The sequence below is a fragment of the Trachemys scripta genome, chromosome 8 (assembly GCF_013100865.1).
Source record: "Trachemys scripta elegans isolate TJP31775 chromosome 8, CAS_Tse_1.0, whole genome shotgun sequence".
Lineage (NCBI taxonomy): Eukaryota > Metazoa > Chordata > Testudines > Emydidae > Trachemys > Trachemys scripta.
In genome coordinates, this window is record NC_048305.1 from 91,742,630 (window position 1) to 91,765,811 (window position 23,182).

At 39.2% G+C, this 23,182-nt stretch overlaps 2 protein-coding genes across 6 annotated transcripts in view; one reads left to right on the forward strand and one right to left on the reverse strand.

The window, feature by feature from the left end:
* ITGB3BP (integrin subunit beta 3 binding protein) overlaps positions 1 to 6,906 on the forward strand; it is a 50,149-nt gene extending 43,243 nt beyond the window's left edge. Inside the window, exons 8-10 of one of the 3 annotated variants that reach the window (XR_004646737.1) lie at positions 2,271 to 2,324; positions 4,633 to 4,769; positions 6,275 to 6,906. Coding sequence is in view for 2 of the 3 variants with exons in the window: in XM_034778181.1 (XP_034634072.1) it covers positions 6,275 to 6,363 (89 nt within the window). In the remaining variant the exon portion in view is untranslated. Of the gene's footprint in view, positions 1 to 2,270; positions 2,325 to 4,632; positions 5,283 to 6,274 lie in introns of those variants that run through there. The other 2 variants (XM_034778182.1, XM_034778181.1) reach the window with 2 other exon arrangements.
* A 153-nt stretch (positions 6,907 to 7,059) lies between these two features.
* Positions 7,060 to 23,182, reverse strand: part of ALG6 (ALG6 alpha-1,3-glucosyltransferase) — a 42,552-nt gene continuing 26,429 nt past the window's right edge. For all 3 annotated transcript variants that reach the window (XM_034778177.1, XM_034778178.1, XM_034778179.1), the window contains exons 7-15: positions 22,775 to 22,839; positions 19,145 to 19,330; positions 17,972 to 18,107; positions 13,966 to 14,051; positions 13,181 to 13,265; positions 11,831 to 11,901; positions 10,324 to 10,392; positions 9,974 to 10,172; positions 7,060 to 9,208 (exon numbers count right to left, since the gene is read on the reverse strand). In XM_034778177.1, the coding sequence (XP_034634068.1) occupies positions 9,011 to 9,208; positions 9,974 to 10,172; positions 10,324 to 10,392; positions 11,831 to 11,901; positions 13,181 to 13,265; positions 13,966 to 14,051; positions 17,972 to 18,107; positions 19,145 to 19,330; positions 22,775 to 22,839 (1,095 nt within the window). In that variant the 3' untranslated portion in view covers positions 7,060 to 9,010. The remainder of the gene's footprint in view (positions 9,209 to 9,973; positions 10,173 to 10,323; positions 10,393 to 11,830; positions 11,902 to 13,180; positions 13,266 to 13,965; positions 14,052 to 17,971; positions 18,108 to 19,144; positions 19,331 to 22,774; positions 22,840 to 23,182) is intronic.

Genomic DNA, 23,182 nt, shown 5'->3' on the forward strand with positions numbered 1-23,182 from the left:
TTGATTGAGCTACTCTTCTCAGTCATGCAGGGACCAGCTACATCCCTGCTCCCCTAGATCATCTGTCACCAAAGCCTTCCCAACTGGATGTAAACAGAAAAGAAAATACCCAAACAGTACTTAAACTGTGCAGTAAATATACAAGGGGGTGATGCTACTGAAGCCTAGAGTAAGGTGGAAACCCACTGAAAGCAAAAACTACTTATGCAGAGCCAAACTAAGGTGGAAAATATAGGGGGGAAATATCTCCTGAGTGCGAATGTGGTCATATCTAATCTTGGGCATTTCTGAAGCTAATACAGTCAGGTTCCATCAATTCTCGCCAAGTTTGGCTGAAACAGACCATGAAGGCCTACCAGCCTTCCACCCATGATCTCTGCATTTCCCTTTCTTCCCTCCCTTTTCATTCTCACACGTGAGTGACATCCAGATGTTCCAGCCATACATGATCTTGAGCTCACTCTGACTAGCTCATTGCCCGAAATAAGGATAGAAACAAAATCTGCAGAATCCTTAGCACATAAAATGCAGCAACCCCTATCCTGTTACGGGCCTCAGATCTAAACCTTGTTCAACTGCAGTAATCCTGCGACAAAGTGACTCACCAGTCAATGCGCTGCACTGGGCCTGAGTGTGGCCTTGTAGGATTTTTTTGTCTTCATAGCTCAGCTGGCCAGGTTCACAGGTGGGTCCCTTCATCTTGTGACTCGGCCCTCTGGCAAGGTCACGTTTAGTCTCACCCCTTTTGGAGTACACTCAAAGTCCCACAACGTCACATGAGGTGAGTGGCCCAGATCTAGGCCCAATAGTGCTACTACTCCCCCGTGTCTGAGCTCTTCACGCTCACCTCTTCGGTGACATTGTAGGGGAACCCAGGCCCAGGCGCCCTGTAACAAGCAGTTAAGGTCAATCTTGTCAGATCTCTTGTTTCTTCCCTGGGCTACTTCATGCATTAGCCTGCTATCTCCTCGGGGAGCTTGCATTCTCAGTAAGGGTCTGTCCTAGGGCCAGACCCCTTATCCCAATTCCCAGTGTAACAAAGGAAAGAAAATTAACAGGAAAAAAAGAGTGGCACCAGCCTTTCTATCCTGCATGGTCCTTCAGCCATCTGTATTACTGCTCCATGTTCACAGGCTACCAAAGGCAGCTTGTTCCTCTTGGGAAGCTGAGAATGAGAGGTCTGTCCCCCTCTGGGGCAAGGAAGTTCTGAGCTGGGTTTCTCCCTTTTAAGACTCCTCTAAGTCTGACATGCTTCTCAGGTGAGGTGGGGCTGCCTGAGCACATAGCTGCTCTTTAACCCATTCTTGTCTAGAGCCGGGTTTGTATACCCTATCACAAGGTGAGTCTATGCTAGCGCTGGAGGTGTAATTTCCAGCTCAGGTAGACATACCTATGCTAATTCTGGCTGAGCTAGCGTTCTAAAAACAGAAGAGTAGCTGTGGTGGCACAAGCAGTGGGACAAGCGAACTGCCCTGAGTACAATTCTGTCCAAGGCACATATGCACACTGTTAGCCCAGCCTGAGGCTCTCACGGCCACGGCTACACTTCTAGTTTTAGCATGCAAACGCAATCAGTGAGTGCGGGTTTGACTACCTGAGCTGGCAGCAATGCAGACATACCCACAGACCACTAAGTGGCAGTTCCAGATTGCAAGTATACAGCAGCAGTCCAGACCACCCTTAGGCCCCCAGCCCTGCCTCTGATGTACCCTTTCCATAAGGTCACCTGTGCTAGTTCTACCCTATTGTGGGAAGAAACTGGTAACTCCATCCTTCCAACAAGGAGGGGAACAGGAAATCTTGCCCACAGTGCCCCTTATGTAAAACATCCACAGGCTATAAGATTTTGCTTAATATTGTCTGTGCATCTGTATTTAATTTAAGATTCCACCCCAAACAATTTAATCCTCGATTGCAGAAGCATGTAAACAAACGAGCAGTTCTAGTCTCTCTTTATCTGTCAATATTTCCATTCAAGCCCTGATAGAATACACATTAAATTGCTGTAGCTCTTAATTTTACATTTCCTGGTGTTTATCCAAACTTTTACTTATCTATATAAAAACAATGTATTTTTAAGTGGTCAGAATTAAGTAATGGAATCATGAAAATGTAAATAGCAAAACATACATTGTAGAAGCTGCAGTTCACAATATTGACAAATTATGAACTCTGGAATAATTTGTCAGCATGTTGATTTTGAGATTTTTATTTTACAAATAAAACACCATCATTCTATTTGTGAAAATTTGATTATGTTTTATCCACAGAATATGTACAATCTGGTAACAGTTATGAATTCCTTAAATCCCTCATTAACTGAGGTAAGTAAGCTTTCCCACTTCAGTGTTTGACTACGCAAACTAATGTCTACAATTAAAAGTAATTATAAGGACTGAATTTATTTAAACATTTGCAAAACGATCATAGGTACAAATGTGCATGATCAAATTGTCGTATTTTGATCTGAAGACAATTGCTGTTCATGAATGTAATACCTCAATAATAAAAAACAAATCTACTTAACATTTCTGCTGATTTGCTGTGCAAATTGGCTCCTACTCAACCTACAGAAAGCTATCATAGTGAAGACTATTACAGGAGAATTTCTCCAAGTCACCAAGGTCAGGTGATAACTAGACGGTTTTTCAAATATTTCACACTTGAATAGGCACATGTGACCAAAGGAATAAGAGAATTTGAGTGCCAGAACAGGTTATACCTTCTTAGATATTATGGGTGACTCTCCTAATGAGCTGCTTCAAAGAGGACTGCCTGCCCCTGTCCTGGACAAATAGATTTACTATTCTATTCTATTCCTGAGGCCTATGCTGCTCGGGAGACATTGCTGTCCATTGTTTGAGCAGTAATGCCATCTCCTCGGCCCAAAGGGGCAATAGGAGGGTTTGTGTAGGGAATCATCTCCACTTAATATTGCCACTTCCCTATGCCCCTCCCTCACGTGTATTAGCAATGTCCTGTGTTTGCTGCTAGCATATTTTTTAATTCTTTTTTGTGGGCAGTGTGTTAATAATTTACTGTTTGTACTTTCTGGATAAAATTTCCTTTTAACAAAGTTCCTTTCTTTCTCTAATTTCATGTAAGCCAGATATGGCACATCTCCCAGCTGCTCACTCTGTTTTGTGCCATTCACACTGGTGAGCTAACAGAAGCCACAAGGCCTGCTTTGTGGGTGCTCAATTTCTGTTATTCCATTGGATGCTTCTAGGGTTACCATATTTTGTGCCTCCAAAAGGAGGACACTCCACAGGCCCTGCCCCAGCCCCGCCCATGCCCCCGCCCCAACTCCGCCCCTTCCCCAAAGTCTCCGCCCCCTCCCCTGCTTCCCGCGAACATTTGATTCGCGGGAAGCCTGAAGCAGGTAAGGGAGGTGTGGGGGGAGGAGGCGTGGCCCAGGCTGGCCCCCCCGGCGTTTCCAGCCTGGGTTGCCTCGGGCCCTGGGGTGCCGGCCCCGGGCCCGGCCCCCGGCCGACCACCCCCAGCCCGCCCAGCACTGCCGGTCCCCGGCCAAGCACCCCCAGCCCAGCACCGCCGGTCCCCAGCCCGCCCAGCACCGGCGGCCCGGCGCACCCCTTGGCCACCCGGCGTACCCCCCGGCCGCCCAACACCGCCGGCCCCTGGTGGCCCCCGGCGGCCCGGCACACCCCCCGGCGGCCCGGCGCCCCCCCCGGCCGCCCAGCACCGCCGGCCCCGGGCCAGCCCCCGGCCCAGCAACGCTGGATTTTCCCGGACATGTTCGGCTTTTTGGGATTTCCCCCCGGACGGGGATTTGAGTCCCAAAAAACCGGACATGTCCGGGAAAATCCGGACGTATGGTAACCCTAATGCTTCTCCCTGTTCCAGTGACATAAGCAAAAGCCCAACTAGAGACTGACCCTGTCAATCAGCAAAACACTTATGCATAAGAAAACTGTCTGCTCAGGGTGTCATGTTTCACAGATTCTTTTCAGACAAATTTTCATCTTTAGATATAGAGACTTATCTGCAGATTAATGGGGATTGATGGAAGGAATGAGCATATACCCCTCTTTAGAAAGTCAGGTTATTCTGAATATTCATAATATAGTATGAAGCAGGGGGAGTTGGCTCACAGATATTCACAGAATGTGTATATTTAAAAAAATAAAATGCCACAAATCTACAGTGTAACTTTTAATCATGTCTTCACTGTTCAGTCTTTCTAATTGGTAGTCAGTGATATCAGCCTCTGTCAATTGTGCCTAGAAAAGGTAAATATACCTTTACCTGCTTTTATTGTGTTCTTGTGTAAGTGACAAACATACAGTTCATTCATTTTCTTAATATAAAAAGGCAAATAGTAAATCTGGTGATGGTGAAAAAGCTTTCTGCAGTTGGCAGTATTAGATTGTCCACTTTGATTTTCAACAGTACCAGGAGAATTAATTATGAATAAAAAAACACCCTTTTATCTTCTAACATCAAAAACATTTTACCCCAATGTAAGAGAAACACAGAATTGTTCATTTTCTGTTGTATTATGTGTTTTTATATAATGAAGTTAGGGATAGGCAGATACGTTATTGTGAAGAGTAGGCATATGGTAAAGTTGTCTAATTAAGTCTTATTTCAGTCATTCTTTTAACCCCACAGGCACTATGTGAAAAATGCATTCCGTATCAACACAAAGTTCTACATCTGCTTTATTGTACTTAAAAGGAGAGAAGAAATGCCTGTAAATCTATCTCCCCAGCAAATACCAATTAAGGATTGCTCATTGCACAAGGCAGGTGCATATCTAGATAAAATTTCTGGTATCTAATTTAAACTTTACAATGTGCACAACCAGATAATCTCAATGTAAATAATTCATTTCTTCATGGCTCTTTTATGCATGTTTATGTACTACAAGCTGATCTAGATTTACTGCTGTACAGAGTATAAACTGCTTTTGCTACGTGCAGTTATTACAAACAGTAGTTGTGCTGCCTTGGTGTAAAGGCTATAATATGTTTTTAGCATTGAGCAGGAAGAAGCTGAATGTTTAAGGATGAATACTGATTCCCAGGCCTTCAGAGAGACTGAAAATTTCACAGTAATGATATGCTCCATCTCTAGGAATGGGTGCCAGTTTTACCATGAGCAGCAATGACTGCGTGACAATTTGTAGGGCTTTGTTTATGCTGTTCATCAGCCCACCCAAAAGTTGAGATGCTATATAAGATAAATTGCAGCAGTTCCATGACATTTGCAGCAAATGCTGCCATACTCCAAAATGGATGTTTGCCAAAAAAAAAAAAAAATTTTTTGGTTGATTGTGATCAAATAACCTGGGAAATTACATTATGGTAGGAGTTAATTCTGAATGCTCAACAAGTCCAATTTGTTTTCAGATAGGTAGCAGACAGTTAGGTTCCCTAACCCAGGGCCATATTTATACTGCACAAGTGGATGCTATTGGCTTAAATGAGAATGTTTGTGGAGTAAGGCATAACTGTGGAGTAAGGCATAACTGAACATTAGTAAAGGTATCCAAGGCAGGCCCTCACTGTTTACATGCATGTACTTAGAGTATGATTAAGTGCTTACTTTAGTCTAGTGTACGTACTTAGTAATATAAGGGAAGAGTTGGTGTAAAAATGGGTTTGCTATTGTTTCCGCCATCCTTTGCATATTTCTGATTATCCTAAAAACTCTCCACCTTTAGGCAGAGTTGCCAAATTTGTAAAGGCAGCTGTGGCCTCTCTTGTGTGTTGGGTAAAAAGTACAGGAGATGTATAAAAAAGGTGCAGGAGTCTGAATATTATTTTTTACCACCATTGTAGAGTAGTGCTTCTCAAACCGGGAGGCGACTAGCATTTTACAATAGAAGTTTTGAGTTAGACAAAGCTAAAATGATGAGTAGTGCAGAGATGGTGCCAGCTTTGTATGCTCTACAATCACTCTGTAAATGTAGATATTTTTGAAATAGCAGAAACATCCCTTTTTAATAGATATGCAACCTGATCCAAAAAGGCATTTGGTGTGCAAGGAGAACACAGAATGTCTTAAGTTAGACAAGGGACAGTCAGCAACTAATGTCAAGTTAGTAAATTATTTTTACCTTGACCCCATAATGTCAGAATAACCAAGCTTAGCAATTTGTTTTATTAAGGAAAACAGAAAATGCAGGGCTGAATGGGGAAAAAGATCTAAGATCTTGCTCCAGATTTACTCTTAACTATGTGTACCTTAATGCTGTTAAAGCCGTTACTGTTTCTTTGACCTCTTGGTATACTTAGCTTTTGCCTTTCAGAAACAGCTGGGTCTGCTAAGAACCATTTCCCAATTCTACACAAGGTAGATCAGATGACTCTCGCTTTATCACCCTTGGAGGCCATCTGAAGGACAAAGAAAAGAGATACGCACAAAACTAATGTTTTTATATGGTGGGGAACCCTTGGCCCTAATCTTGTGACGAATACAAGACAGAAGAGAGTAACTGAAATGTGAAACTATTCCACTTTCTTCCATCTTAGTTGGATGTTTTACACATTCTTTTATTGAAAATAGAGGTTCACCACATTGCTTTAACTTTTGGCAGTGTTTCACTAAGTTTATTTGCGCAAAGTTCTGTAGGAGTTTTCTCAAAATCACTGTGGACTCTTTCTATGGCTGATACACATAACTACCCACTCCTTTTTAAAAGAAAGAAAATATTTTATTGTGGTTGGAAATTTTGCATGCCTTACACATGGATAATCATCATGGTAACACCCTCTCAGAAGAATGTTAAATGTTTATGGAAAGGTTACAGTTACAGCTTGGAATAAACTGTCATACACTAGGTCAAGTGCTGTCTGTCTACATATATAATTGCAGTTCAGTAATGCCTTATATGTTAAGTGGAATGTTATACCTCGTACAAAATAAAGCTGCCTTCTAGAAGTGTTGGTAATTACTTGTTGACAAGATTAAGACAAGTTGTTTCACCAAGAAGTACACTGCCTCTTTTAATTAAAGAAATGTAAACTCAGTGGATAGAAACTTCTTTTAAGTGACCTCATAATTCAGACATGGGGAAGTAAGTTCATAGAACACCTGCTACATACACTCATGTCTTATGCTACACACCAGAGACAGCTCTAGAATATTTTAATGTCAATGACACTTTGGTATTTTGCTCAGAGTAATCAGGTTAATATGGGAATGCCCTTAAACAAGGATGGTTCATCCTTTCATGTTTGCCCAATCTGATTTCAGCTTTTAGGCTGTACCTATCTCCAATGATACCAGCTCAAGGGCTCTCTTTCCCCCATTCAGCCCTTTTATACTGGTTCTTATGATTTCTGCTTTTGTGCTGTATAATTAGTTTGTATTCTCTGAGCTGCTAATATACTGTGCAGAGTGCCATTCAGATAAGAAAGATAACAAACCAGTATCTCAGTCTGGAAGTTATTCCACATCAATGTGCAGAGAATCCACTCGCTCCTTGTTTCAGAAGTAGGTTGTAGCAGCTCAGCTTCCATTTTAGTCAAATTCAGTTATTGTGGTTATACGAAACCTTTTTATTTTTTAAATACTAATTTAAAAGACACTTACCCAAGGCTCTTGGTGCCTTAACACAACATTAATGCAATAAAATCCTAGAAACATTAAGCACTTGAACAGGAACTGAGCTAAAGGTGAACAGTGGAAACTTAGGCAGTGGTGTCTTCCTGCATCTGCTGACAGTCTGTAACAGTAACTGAGAAGTATGGACTGGCTCAGTTCATCTCAGTAGGGTATTAAATCTGAAGCCTAATGTTAACAGAATACATGTCAAAATTAGCTTTCGCTGTTAAACATTGTAATAGATTTTCTGTAAATGTGATTATCCGGTATTGCTTGATGCAATTCATAGGGAAGTAAGTGAGGTAGCAACTACTAGGAACAAGAAGTCACATCTGCCCAGTCCATAAGGGAGAGGTAGAGAGAGAGTCTCTCTCCCATGTGCAAGAAGCATCAACTCTCCCATAGCCAGCTGTCCAAAACTCCAGTTCTCTCCCCCACTACCATCAACTTCTACATTTTTCAGTACCAAGTTCTGTGACCCAGAGTGTTGGGACAGCATAAATAATGCAAGGACTACTATGCCCATTAGTCGTTTTAATATTCATTTTAGCAAAAACCTACAGTTCCGCTTGTGGCTGATGAAACAGGACTTTGGCCTACAGAATACTCTGAACATTCTAGAGAAGAAAATGCAGTTTAACCAGATTTTAATTTAAAAATTGACAATTATCTACAGAGATGTGTCGTTTGTAAGTTATATTACCCCTATGAAAAAAAGATATGTAGGAAAAACAATAGCAGCAACCACAGCACCCTGAAACTCTTGTTAGAATAAAAATGGACTTCAGCTGGTAAAGGGGTTATTGCCAGAGTAGGATGGTCATGTTACCATGAGCTATGATAGTGAATCATGGATATCAGTGCAGTGGCCTTGATGATTTTAAGCACATCATATGAAAGCATTGTGGCAGTGAAATAGTGTGCAAGGCAGTTTAATTTATGTAATCAAAAGGGGCCAGCAAGAGGTACCACTTAGAAGCAACAGCCAAGAGTTATTGTTTAACCCATATTTGTATCTCTTCCACATTTCATGCTGGGAAATGTATGACTTGACAGTAGCAAATTATATTTGTGGCTTTGCTAAATTAACCTGGCACTGCTAGTTAAGGGTCAAGACTTCCTGTATTTAATCATTTACAGTTTACAAATAGCCTTTTCATATTGGAAAACCATATCAGAAGTATTAAAGTTCTTGAGAATATAACAAGTTGAGTTAAATTTCAAACACTGTTTGGTGATAGCTACTCTTCCTCAAAATAAAAGTCATTAACTTAGTCTTTGTGTTTAAATGTAAAACAATTTGTTTCCTAGTTTTCATTAGCTCATGGGAAATATACTAAATAAGACAGTGATTTAAAGCTGCCTATTGTAACTGATATTTTCACTGAAAATATTCTCTTTCCAGTTTAGTCTTGAGTTTTCACAGGTTAGAATTTAACTAATTGATTTTCTTCTGATTTCTACCGTTTCTTGAGTCCCACAGTACAATAGCATTAAAATACGTCAAAAAGAATAAGAAGTGTAAGCAGGAAACAACAGACACAGATACAGGAAATAAATCTGGTAGCTTCTGTGGAGGAGTCAGTGTGGCACTCATTAAAGTGAGGATGCCCATCAGAGTTACTGAGACAATAAACTGTAAGATAAAGAATGATACATTAGTTACCATTGATTTACAGTGTCAAATGAATAAGAAGTTACTTTCATTGCTTAGGTGCTTTGAGTTCTTCATCCTCTATAGAGATGACCTCTTAGAAAATACAGTGTGCATCTATACTAACATCTTGTGTGCCATTCTCTAAGCTGATATAAATACAGTCAAGCTAATCACCTCAAAAAAAACCCACCCGGAGATTAGACAGTTTCCTTCTATATATTCAATACATTAAGGAATATTTTGGAACGGGATCTTCTGACATGTTGCTGCAAAGTAAGGGTGAGCTCATTACTATTAAGCACTGGTAGTGTATGCAACTGTATAAGGGAAGTGTGAAGACAGTCCCAGCCCCCAAGGCTTGAAACTAAAAGGTCCAACAATACTCTCATTAAAAGAGGAGAGGAAGGATCTAGCTGGGGATTTCTCTCTCTCCCCTTTCTTCTTAACTTACTTATTCTGGGCTTTTAGGAGGGATTTGAATGAGGAGATTTGGGGGGAGGAGGGATTGGGAAAGTATTACATATATGGAGACAGCTTGGAAGAAGACAGATGGGTCTCTTGTGTGTTTTCAACACATGAAGTTGTTCACATGAAACTTCTATTAAGAACAAATGTGCAAACGAGTATATTCCATAAACAGTATATAAATCCTATAGCCACAAAAATGTACATAATTGTGGGCATAACGCTGGTTTATCATGATTTTTAAAAACAACATATTATGAACAGTTAAAAGTTTCTTACCAGACTCTTAATAATCTTTGGGAATGCCTTAAATGAAGGAATGTATCCCCTAATAGAAAGGGAGAGTGACTTCAGCTGCAGGTCCTCTTCTGAAGTCTTTTCAAATATTGAAAAAGAAGTCGCACATACTGTCAGAAACGCCAGTGTTGTCACCACATAGGCAAGAAGCAGGCCATCCTTCAACAGAAGAGGCAGCAAGCTGTTAAAACAGAAGGGCATTAGTCTACATTCCAACAAATTTACATTTTAAGTAACACATTAAAAGGTGAGAAAAAAGAATATGCTTAGAAAGATGTACGAGAATCAAGGCAGGAAGCATACTGTATTGAAGTTAATAGTGTCTGACTCACCTGAAGGTTGACACAAGTAAAAACCATGTACACATCAAAGGAATTTCATTTATCATTAAGCAGACTGGTCTACAATGAAAAGAAAAACAGGTGTACAAACACTGTAATGACAACAGCTTTGCTGGTTCTCTCTAAACTTTTGTTATACACAAGTTTTACTTATTCTGGACCAGAGACTCTATTGTGATCTGACTCCTTTTCTGCCATCTGGAGCCAGACACTATGGCAGAACTCCCTCCTAGGGCAAGAGTGCCAGTACTGGGCCTGCCACCCTCTCACTCAGCATAGGAGACATGGCAGAACCAGGGCAGAATATCTCCTGCACCAGAGCTATGCTTGATGTAGCACCTGGCATCTTTGATTCTTGCTGTCAGCCTCTCACTGCCATAGGGCTTGTGTATATGAACACTCAGTGCACAGCAAGCTGAGGTGTAAATCTACAGTGCCCTTGCATGCCATGCACTAACTGTCCGTATGGATCCTGCTGCTGTGCACTAACAGTTCCCTAGTGTGCACTGACCTACTGCTGATTCAAACCGCAGTATGTGCGTGTGCACTAGAGAACTTTTAATATGTAGCAGCAGGGTCCACACAGACAGTGTGCTACACGTTGGAACACGGTAAATTTACACCGCAGCTGCCACGCACTAGGTGTTTGTGTAGACATGCCGTAAAGCAGTGACAGGCTGACCCCAAGAACCAAAGAAGCTGTGACCACACCAAGCAGAGCTCTGGTGCAAGAGATATTCTGCCCCGTGCGATGAATTGCAGCACAATATGCATTCAAAAGGAACAGTCGCAGTTTATAAGCATCCGTGCCTAGTCACATTAGTAAGAATAGTAAAGTTGTGTGTTCTGCCAGGAAGTTAGAAACAATAGTTTAGTGCCCAGTCTAGATAAAATTGTCCCCTGTGGGCTTCTATGTAAGCTTTCTAATGTAAACCTAGGAGAGGAATATTAAAGGTGCTACCACACCAGTGTTCAAATTTCTCCCACATGATGGCTATGCTTCATCCAACGGGAAGATGACCCTTTGCCTTAAGACTTATCTCCCAACAAAGGAAAGAGAAGGGGAATATATACATTAATTTCCAAGACGGGAGGCCCTTTGCCATGTAGTTATTGAGAAATGAGGGAGAATTCACCCTATTTCACTCATCATTATTACTTACCTTATATATGCTTTCTGGATAACTACATGTCTGTGGCTTTTCTTTGGTTTCCATGGCAGTCTCACCCTTCCCACCCCCAGAATCAGTCAACCCTACCATCTGGACAGCCACGCATATTTTGTGCTAACTCTACCAAAAAGGAAATTTCTACTTTCATAGCCCCAAATTACTTATCATTCAGAAGTTGTTACAGAATGAAAACTATATGCACAATTTTTTTTAAAAAGTCTCTGTTTTAATAGATACATTATTTCTAAGTAGGGAAGAAGCCTGTTGCATTATGCAAATTGGGGAAAAGGGTATCAAAATATTTTTCTATATAAAAAATGACTTACATTGATACTAGAAGAATGGATTTTTCATGTACTTGGAAGGAGAACAGGAAGAATGACAATGCACAACTAACCTAAAAAGATTCAAGTAGAAGAGGTTAATATATATCTGCCCAATGCAAAGTGTAGGTTTCGGTTGGCCTAATTTTATGTAAAGGCCGGCATCAGTATGAAGTGTCCAATGTATCTAATTTGTACTAAATATATTCAACTCCAGAGCAATTTGCATGTTTCAATATAGTTAGAGGGACAAGTACGCTGATCTGCACCTGTAACAGGTTGTGGCTGCAAAAAGGAGCTTTTTGAAAGTTTGACCCAGAGTATTCAGAACATGTCTCATGTAATAATGCCCCTATCTTGCAAACACTTACACATGTGCTTAACTATCCTCACATGAGTAATCCCATCAAAGTAAACTGAATCACTCACATATATAAGTGATTGCAGGATTGGGGCCCTACTATATAAAGTCAGAACTATGCAACTACCATACCTGATATAGGTTTTATTATGCTGGGTCAACTGTGCTCATGAACAACCCAGGCCTCAGAAGTAACAACAAAAGGTCTCATTCCTTTTACTGAACTAAAAATATATTGAGCAAGAATTAAACTACAAGACAATTCTCGGGAAGGATTAATCCTAGTTATAGGCATCACTATTATAAACTCAAATAATACTTAGAAATTATTGTATATTTTAAACCATATAAATCAATTACTGTTTACATTTTAATGATATCTGTCTTGGTATAGAAGTGCTTTTAGTTTAAAAGGAATATTTTACATTCATGTCGTGTAAATATGCCTAAATTTATGTTCAATGATATTAGACTACAGAGAGAAAAGCAAACATTTGTTAAAAACAAAAAAAGGATCATTCCTTTTCAAACCACTAATGAGCCTGCAATGACTATTGTGGGAATTTTTATTGAATTTGGCAGCCAGTGCATTAAAAAAAACTATCACTCTGGTAACAAAACGGAAGAGAAAGGAAATCTCAAACCCATACAAAGCTTTATTGTGTGGAGAATCTTCAAACGGCTTTTCAGAGGAAAATAATAAAAATACAGAATTAAGATAAAGAAAACCGAGGATAAGAGAAAAAGAAGTATAGACAAGGGGAAAACCTGAGATTTAAAAGACATTAGTTAGGTCCTCCGATACAACTTTGATACTCAATTCTATTGGTGATATGCTTTTTAAACAAACAGTCTCTTCAGCAGATACCAAATGACATTTAACAACATACATAACTCTGCAAAGTGGGACAATTTTAAGGAGAACTGTTGGCCATGCTCCAACACTCAGTGATAGATTTTAAATAAGAAACAATTTAAAAAAATACACTTACCAGAGCAAATTTAAATCGTCGGAGTGATGGCTGAAGGGTTAGTTTTATACAAGCCGGAAGTAGGGTCAGAAATGTAAAAGCAAAGCTAAAAGATTATTTTTAAAAAAAATTAAGTTTATCCTTTAATATATAAATAACCACTTTCATGTTTTCAGATAATATTTTCAAAAGCAACTAGGTGACTTAAGGACCCATGTCCCATTTTCAAAAGCACAAATCAGTAGGAGCCTAAGTCAGTGTGGTGTGTGCTCCTAATTGACTTAGGTGCTTTTGAAAATTTTATTCTTCAGTAACTTTTTATCCATCTTCCATAGTGAAAGAGCCTCATCTTGAACTATTTGCTTATCTGAAATATTTTGGATTTATGCAAACTTTAAACATTTAGAAGAAATAATGGAAAAAGTCAAATGCATGTGTTTGTTATTTTTATCTAGCTTCCCAATTTTAACTAATTATTCAGCTCAAATTATACAAACACACAGAAAAAAGTTTCATAACATTCTAAACACACACAAACCTGGGGAAAATCTTTAATTTTATTTGTATTATTTGGAACTAAAAATACACTATGAACAAAAGTCTTTTTAAAAACTCTGAAAATTTTCTCTCTCGGTTCTTCCCAAAAATTCATGGATGTGGTTTTCAAGAGCATCTTCGTGACTTAGGAACATAAGTCTCTTTGACTTTCAATAGGATTTGTGCTCCTAAATCACTTAGGTGCTTTTGAAAATCCCCCATGATATGACTAAAAGTGAAAGTTACCTAAAAGTCTTCAGTTCTCTTACCTGAGTTTAAGCTGGGTTTGAGGTGACATCACATTCTTTATCTTTATAAGAACACTTAGACTACACCAGATATTGGCTACTTTATCCTGAAAAGATATTTAATGAATTGTATCTATGTTAGTTTGCTGTTCAAATAATATGATGATTATTTAATATTTTATTGAAAACACATTTTGATACACAAATGTCATATGCTATAATGAAAGGCAATATCGGGTCAGTGTGACCTTGGCTCAAACAGAGAAAATTAAAATCTGAAAGAAACTGAATTAAAACATGTATTAAAATAACTGAGAAATACTTTCTCAAACACAAGAGACCATCAGTCTTAAGTCAAGACCACACACTTTGTGAAAACATTCATCTCTAGGAAAATTTACATCAAAATGATAGCACCTGTGAAACTTTTTTCAAATGTGAAGACTGTCAATTAGGGCTGTCGATTAATTGCAGTTAACTCATTTCAAAAAAATTAATTATGATAAAAAATCAATCGTGATTAATCACAGTTTTAATTGCACTGTTAAACAATAGAATACCAGTTGAAATTTATTAAATATTTTGGATGTTTTTCTGCATTTTCATATATATATTGTATTCTGTGTTGTAATTGAAATCAAAGTGTATATTATTTTTTATTACAAATATCTGCACTGTAAAAATGATAAAAGAAATGTATGAGGTGAATTGAAAAATACTAAGTACTATAGTGGAATCTCTTTGTCGTGAAAGTGCAATTTACAAATGTAGATTTTTTTTTTGTTACATAACTGCACTCAAAAACAAAACTGTAAAACTTCAGAGCCTACAAGTCCACTCAGTCCTACTTCTTGTTCAGCCAATCGTTAAGACAAACAAGTTTGTTTACATTTATAGGAGATAATACTGCCCTCTTATTTACAATGTCACCAGAAAGTGAGAACAGGCATTTGCATGGCACTTTTGTAGCCAGCATTGCAAGGTATGTACGTGCCAGATATGCTAAACATTCATATGCCCCTTCATGCTTCAGCCATCATTCCAGAGGACATGCTTCCATGCTGATGACACTCATTAAAAAAATAATGCATTAATTAAATTTGTGACTTAACTCCTTGGGGGAGAATTGTATGTCCCCTGCTCTGTGTTTTACCCGCATTCTGCCATATATTTCATGTTATAGCAGTCTTGGATGATGACCCAGCACATGTTGTCCATTTTAAGAACACTTTCACGGCAGATTTGACAAAACACAAAGAAGGTATCAATATGAGATTTCTGAAGATAGCTACAGCACTCGACCCAAGGTTTAAGAATTTGAAGTGCTTTCCAAAATCTGAGAGGGACGAGGTGTGGAGCATGCTTTTAGAAGTCTTAGAAGAGCAACACTCCAATGCGGAAACTACAGAACCCGAACCACCAAAAAAGAAAATTAACCTTGTGCTGGTGGCATCTGACTCAGATAATGAAAATGAAAATGTGTCGGTCTGCACTGCGTTGGATCATTATCGAGCAGAACCCGTCATCAGCATGGATGCATGTCCCCTGGAATGGTGGTTGAAGCATGAAGGGACATATGAATCTTCAGTGCATCTGGCAGGTAAATATCTTGCGATTCCAGCTACAACAGTGCCATGAGAACGCCTGTTCTCACTGTCAGGTGACATTGTAAACAATAACCGGGCAGTATTATCTCCTGCAAATGTAAACAAACTTGTTTGTCTGAGCGATTGGCTTAACAAGAAGTAGGACTGAGTGGACTTGCAGGCTCTAAAATTTTACATTGTTTTAATTTTGAATGCAGTTTTTTTGTACATAATCCTCCATTTGTAACTTCAGCTTTAATGATAAAGAGATTACACTACAGTACTTGTCTGAGGTGAATTGAAAAATACTATTTCTGTTTTTTTTTTTACAGTGCAAATACTTAAAAAATAAATATGAAATGAGCACTGTACACTTCATATTCTGTGTTGTAATTGAAATCAATATATTTGAAAATGTAGAAAACCTCCAAAAATATTTAAATAAATGGTATTCTATTATTTTTTAACGGTGCGATTAATCACGATTCATTTTTTTAATCGCTTGACAGACCTAGAGTCAACATATTCTCACATTTATTACACACCTGAACGTATTTAGCTCTGCTTACTAGCAATGACAGAGTTAACCACTAATAAATCAAGAAGTCTAAAGACATTAGCAGTTGTGCTAGGATCACTTTCAAAATTACATTTGTAAGCACAGCTATCGTGCCCATGAAACTCATCCCTAAACAGCTGCTAGAAGCACAGCTGTGTAGACATAACAACAAGAAAGCTACTAGCACCAACTACTAAGCCATCTTCCTTGTATGCTTACTAGCAATACAGAATATGCGCTTCAAATTTGCTGAGGACTACAAGTGAACAGAGGGTTTCGCAGCACCAGCAAACATATAAGATGCCTACTTCATAGCCAGTAAGATTTTACAACCATCAGCATTTGTTGCTGTTTCTGTAAATGGGAATCAATTCAAAGAACCTGTTACAGGCAACAGAGTATAAACTTACTGTGCATTGCTTACATAGACAATTTCTCAGTTTATCCAGATTAGTATCCAAGTAAGTCACTCCCCTATTCAGTCTGAAAATATTTGGTCTAATATTAGACTAAAATCCTTGGGCTCTTTTGGATTCATTGTTTATTGACATTTACAGCTTTTATTTTTAAACTTAGCAAAGAGTAAAAAATGCAAAGTGACAAAAGGTATTTTGGTTTGTAAATATCTTTATCTCCCAAGCTTCAATTATTTTTTAACAAGCTGCTGGAGAATATGTTCTGAAAATATTCCTATGGCTGCATCTAAATTAAATGCCACCCTCAGTGTATCCATAATGTTAGTTTTTAAGGGCAAAGATATTGCAGGTTGTGCTGTGAAGCGCGAGTGTAGTCGCGTCACCAGCGAGAGCTCTCTCGCAGCGCTGCAAGTACTCCACCTCCCCGAGGGGAATAGCTTGCAGTGCTGCGAGCGAGCGTGCAACGCTGCAGGCGCTGATTACACTGGCGCTTTACAACGCTGCACTCGCTGCGCTCGGGGGGGGGGAGGTGTTTTTTCACACCTGTGAATTGCCAGTGTAGCCAAGGCCTAACAGAAGCCACATATATAAGGCAAACCATTTACACTAACAACAGTCACTTAGGCCCAGATTCAGCAAAGCACTTAAGCACTCAGCAAAGCACTTAAGTCCCACTGAAGCATTACTGAATCAAGCCCTTAGTTTCTACTGTGGGGAAGTCTGTGGTATAGAACTTGCTCTTAAACTTGAGTCAATCTTGCCAGGAGCTAAGCACTCTGACCCCAATCTATCAAAGCACTGAAGTGCCCTTTTAAGCATATAAGTAGTAGACCCACTGGCATCTAGGAGGCTACTTGTGTGCTTAGATTTAAGTATGTGCTTAACTGCTTTGCTGGATTGGGGCGACAGTGCTCAGCATCTTGCAGGATCAAGCCTCAAGAACATTCTGCTGAATCAAACTACTACTTAGGAATAGTAAAAGCACAACTGGTCTAAATAAACTTTTGTAGAAAGTGGTTACTGAGAATATCAGCTAGGACACAAAGCAGGCTTTAATTTACACCTGAAACACTACAGCCATTACTAGTTGTATAAATAATTCCTTTCAATAAAGCTGAGTATTATGCTAACCAAAGGGGAGATTCTGAAGCTGTTAACTTTTACATTGTATCTTCTGACACTGTCAATTACTATGAATCTATGTCAATGGAAAAATGTATGATTGAAGTATGGGTTTGATGATGGGATAAGTGTTGTCTACTCATATAACATCCTGGAAGATGCCAGCTGAGCTAGGGGTTAAATACTGGATTAAATAACTGGCAAGAAATGACTGCCAACGAAGGCAGCTCAGATTACTAGTTCTGTGGTGTGTCTTCCACATGAAATCCCTAAAGGTCACGATGAAGGTTCCTCAAGGGATCTAAGAATACAGAACATTTACACAAACAAAACAACCCGCATACCTCAAACAAGCCTCGATCAATGGGAAAGAGTCTTCTGAGTACTTGCAGGATTTGTTCCACTTCTGTGCAGAATGGGAGCCAGCAAATCGCAAAAGAAGCAACCACCGTAAATGCTATTTTAATTAACAACACTAACCTGTAATAAATGGAGGAGTTTAAATCAAGATATTAAGAGGCAAAAACTCAGTATATATATAAAAAAATCAGGCACTTGGGGCTTAAAACGCAGAGTGTATTTACAGTATACAACTGAATGTGCATAAGCTCACCAAACGTGACAAATTTGAGCAGAGCTACCAATACTAGAGAAAAGGTATGTCATCATCTCTAGAGCAGTCATAAGAAATCCACTAGGACTGCGTCACATCTACTGGCATTTGTCTCATTAATCTGGAGGTCTACTTTTGGCCCATATTTAACTTTGATTCCAGCATGATGAAGGTGTGCAAAAAAACGATGGTTCATGACAGTTGAGCAAATAAGAGTTTTTTCGGTTCTCTGGCAATTCCAAAATATTGGAACTCACACATTTTCAGGTAAAACCAAAAATGAAATATTTCAAAATTTTTGGCAACATTCACTTTGGGTTGAACAGAATATTTCCTTCATCCAAAAATGAAACTGTTTCTATTTTGAGCATTTATCATTTTTGAAATTTTTTATTAAATAAAATTAAAGGAAATTTCTAAACAAAAAGTTGTTTTGAACCAAAAAATTTAAATGTTACATTTTGAAAATGTCAAAATAAAATTTTTGCCTTTCAGTGTTTTTAAAGGTTTTGCTCCCTCACCCCCCTCTTCTTTTCCCTCTCCCCCTCCCCTCCAATCAACAATTTGGAAAAACAGACACATTCATGAAACGTTTCAGTGTCACCACATCTGTAGTTTTTGCTGAAAACAGATTTGGCCTAAAATTTTCACCCAGCTCTAAGTTTAATATATTTTGCTATACTTTCTAAACCCTTAAAACTATTTAGATATTTAGTGTATCGTTTAATGGTTAGAAAGAGATTTGTTCTCTAAGAACAGAGAAAATTATAACATCAGTACCTTCCCCTGGAGCTTAATAGAGAAACAATGGAAACGCAAATAGGATGAATCAAATTCCCAAGGCTAGGCTACCTAAGTGCATTCTTGAGCTAGTGTTTGGATACTGAGTTTTAAAGATACTCACCCCTTTCCTGTAAGGCCTTTTTGGAAGCACTTTCCAAGTAGGTAGCAAAAGAATGGCAGTGAATGGTAGAGTTCCATTTGTTTATAATTTATGGCCAAGCAAAATGCCAGTGATCCTAAAAGGTCCCAATCGTAAGAGAGAAAAAGTACACCCCACAAAGCAAAGCCCAGACTCACAGAGTTATATATGTTTTTTATGTTAAGGACAAGATGTGTAAGACAGGGAACATGCTGAGTATTGTGACAAGTTAACAGTGAACTAATGCCACAGGTGATAGGTGTAAAATATATTCAAAACAGACGTTGTATAAGTTAGTCTTAATTTTTAAAAATCTAGTGCCAAATATGCAACTATTTTGTTTACACAGAGAAATATTTTAAATTCTATTTAAACAGATTAGCCAACTGTAACTTTGATTTGGGGGCCTGATCAAAAGTCCATAGAGTCAAAAGGAAAGACTTCTTAAAGAAAGTTTTATGGTTGCACAGATTGTTATTACAATAGTATAGTACAATCAATTAACCAGAGTTAATAAAAAACTATGCTGACATAGTACTCAGTAGGATACAACTAGTGGCAATTCCACATTTTCTTGTGCTTATTTTTTCCAGGGTTATGGGTAAAATTTTCAAAAGCCCTAAATCTTTTTTGCCATACAGCTTTGTATGGAATATTTAAACATGATCATACTTAGACTGTACTCTCTTCAGGGCAGAGATGGTCTTCTTGTTATGTGTCTATACAACGCCTGGCACAAAGGGGCCCCAATCCATGATTCGGGCCCTTAGACACTATTGCAAAACAAATAATAATAATAGTTTCAACCAAAAAAAAAATCTGTTATTTACTTTTGACACTTGAGGCCTGATCCAAAACCCGGTGAAGTTAATGAAGAGACTCTCATTGACTTAGACGAGCTATGGTTCAGGCCCTAAATGCATCAAAAGCAGCAGTTAAAGTGTAATGAAAGAAACTGAATTAGAGAGATGCCCCTGATATCCTAAGAAATACTGAAACAATGTATGTCTCTCTCCCTACTCTGTCTTGGCCAGTACCGATAGCTACATGACAACACATTTGGGTTTTATAAATCATTTCTCAACCTGCTATTTATTCCCTAATCAAAAACCATAATCATATTTGGCATACTGTCACTGTCACAGCAACTAACCATGATGCCAAAATGCCATAATCCTACAAAGACTTACACAAGCAGTTAACTTTCTGCATTCTAAGTATCTCCAATGACTTCAATTGAACTAGTCACAATGTATAAAGTTATGCACATGCATAAGTCTTTGCAGAATCAGTGCCAACGCTATGATTTCAGGATAAATTGAAGCAGCAAAATATAGCGAAAATCTTTTATGAAAGTAGAGTCTGTTTCTTAAAAGTTTTGTTTCTGCTGCTGCCTCTCACCTGACAGCCGCATTTTCTAGAGCAATTGTCCCCAAATTTTTTAGGTTGCATCCCCCCTTACCCGTAATGTAATCTGTCCACACCCCTCCCCTGGGAGCCGCAGTCAGGAGCCGGGGCTGGAAGCCAGGGTGCTATTGGGTGCCAGGGGACTGAGTTCAGGGCCAGAGCTACATCCGTGGCTGCAGTTGGGAGCAGGGCTGGGCCCTGGGAGCAGCGAGCTGGGCCGCGGTTGGGGGCTGGGGCCAGGCCCAGGCACTGAGGCTATGAACATGGCTGGGGGGCGGGGCCGGGGCAGAGCTGGGAGCAGAGTGGGGCTGGGTGGTGCATCCTCCTTGCCCTCCATGGGGTTTGCCGCAGGTTCCGCTGCACCTTCCTGAACATTGCTCTGTGCCCCCCACATTTTGGGGACCACTGTTCTAGAGGGAACACAACAATTAGTATATTATTAGAGATGAATTAACAAAATTTGATTTTTCATGTGCCTAGTTTTGACCCAACAGCATATTTTAAAGTGTCCACATTTATCACAGCCCCAGGACTTACTCACATCTCCGTTACCTGGCACGCCTTCCTACAGCTTGGACTGAACAACTACTGCACTTGCTTATGGATAGGCACAATAGCTAATTTTCTAATACAAGCTGCAACCAAGACCTAAATATTGATATTTATTAGTAAACTAAAGCTAAAAAAGTACACACACCTGAATGAATACCATTAGGGGTTGGGTTTTCAAACCTGCCATAAGAATCTGACATGCCCAATTCTCATTAAAATTAATGGGAATTGGGCTTCCAACTTCCCTTGGTGGCTTTGAAAATCCCAGCCTCGATTGTGGGTATATAAACATTGACTTCTGAAACTTTATACATTTAATATGATACGCAAGCAACCAATGACTCAATTTACGATACAGAGCAAGGAATATTCCAGGTGGCAAGGAGAACAGGACTTTCCCTGGAAAATCTGGGGACTACTGCACTAGTCTTCGTCAATGTGGCATACAGCTTGAAAAAAAAATACAAGCTTTATTCTAATTACAGACTAGTGTAGTGACATAAAACTCAGGAGGTCAGAAGGTCCAGAATGAATTTCAAAAAACATAATGTAGCCATGTACACTCCATTACAAGTACATCTGTGCTCCAACGTTACAAGGCGATAAGTTAACTGTTACAAATTCAAGTCAGCTAAAAGCCAAAAGCCAATTTTTACACCCTTTTATGTGTTTCCTGTGAGCACTCACAATACTGACTTTTGTTGCCATGAATGTGAAAGCAGAATTTTGAAGTTGTACACGTGTTAGCAGAAAACAAATCTTCAATATAGGTATTCTCAACAGAAGTGCTTGTGAACTCTGATCTGGGGACAGAAACACTAACAAAGAGCTCTAATTATGAATCCTCAATCGATTCAAATTTTTTAAAAGTGTTGAATACATTTTGAAATATGAACATTTTTGAGTCAATCCGCTACACTTGTTGGATAAGTTATTCTTTGCAAATAACTCGCTCAGCTCTACCTATAACTTACAAATTCACCATTTGTTTCAAAGGTACCTATAAACATGGGAGTCAGTGGCTCAAAGGCTATTAGAGGACACAAGAAGCAGAGTCTACTCTAATTTACTATTGATGTTGTATAGTGAGTCAGGTGTACAGATATATCTCATTGTGAAGCATCATGGCTGCTAGAAATTGGGCAGAAGCATCTGAGACACTCAATAAATGTTAATGATCTCCTCCCATTCTCTGTAGTCAGCTAGTGGTTGCAAAAGCTAGAGACAAAGTCACATTTTATAGACCTGAACAGCATGGCTGTGTCTGACACTCCTCTCCACCTCCCAACAAGAGCTACGATGGTTCTCTTATTCAGGCAGAAATCACAAGGGTATCCATTTTTTTCACAGCCAGACTGCCACTGACATTTACTCAAACAAGGCAGAGTGGCATAAAGGTGAACTTGGGATGCAAATAAAAGCTATGCCATGTTGGATTGATTTCCCCCAAATCAATCTTTTGCTCCAAGTCCATTTAAGGCTGTTTCCTTTCAAAACTTTTTTTGGGGGTGGGGCTCCAGGGAAGAGAAGAGGGGCCAACCTTCAGCTAATAAATATAACTTCATCCCTAGTAAAAAAGTGATGTTATTGTAGGAGGGCCTGATGTTATTTTATAACTGAAATTATTTCATTTTAAAACAAATGGAAGGATACTGAAAATGTCCATAGTCAATGAGAATGAGACCTGGATAAAGCAATATACAGAGAGCACTGGCAATCTGGGAGAAAAAGAAAGAGAAAAATCTTTAAACACACAAAAACAAGGCACTTCCTTTTATAGCAGTTCATTTCACCCTGGAACCAGAACATGATTGGTTCTCCTTTAACAAGCCCGGCCCAGTCAAACTCCTGTGGATCCGTATTCATTCATCTGGGGAACACTCTTTTCCTCTAATTATTCCCCTCCTCCCCCCAGTGATGTGGGAAGGGACGAAGGAACCCTAGTAGGAAAGAGTATTAAAAGGAGCATCAGGGTGTCTTCTGCCAGGCAATTCACAAAGATGACTGCTCAGTTTAACCCTGGGAACTGCTCCATGGCTTGACAGACCACAGATGCTTGAG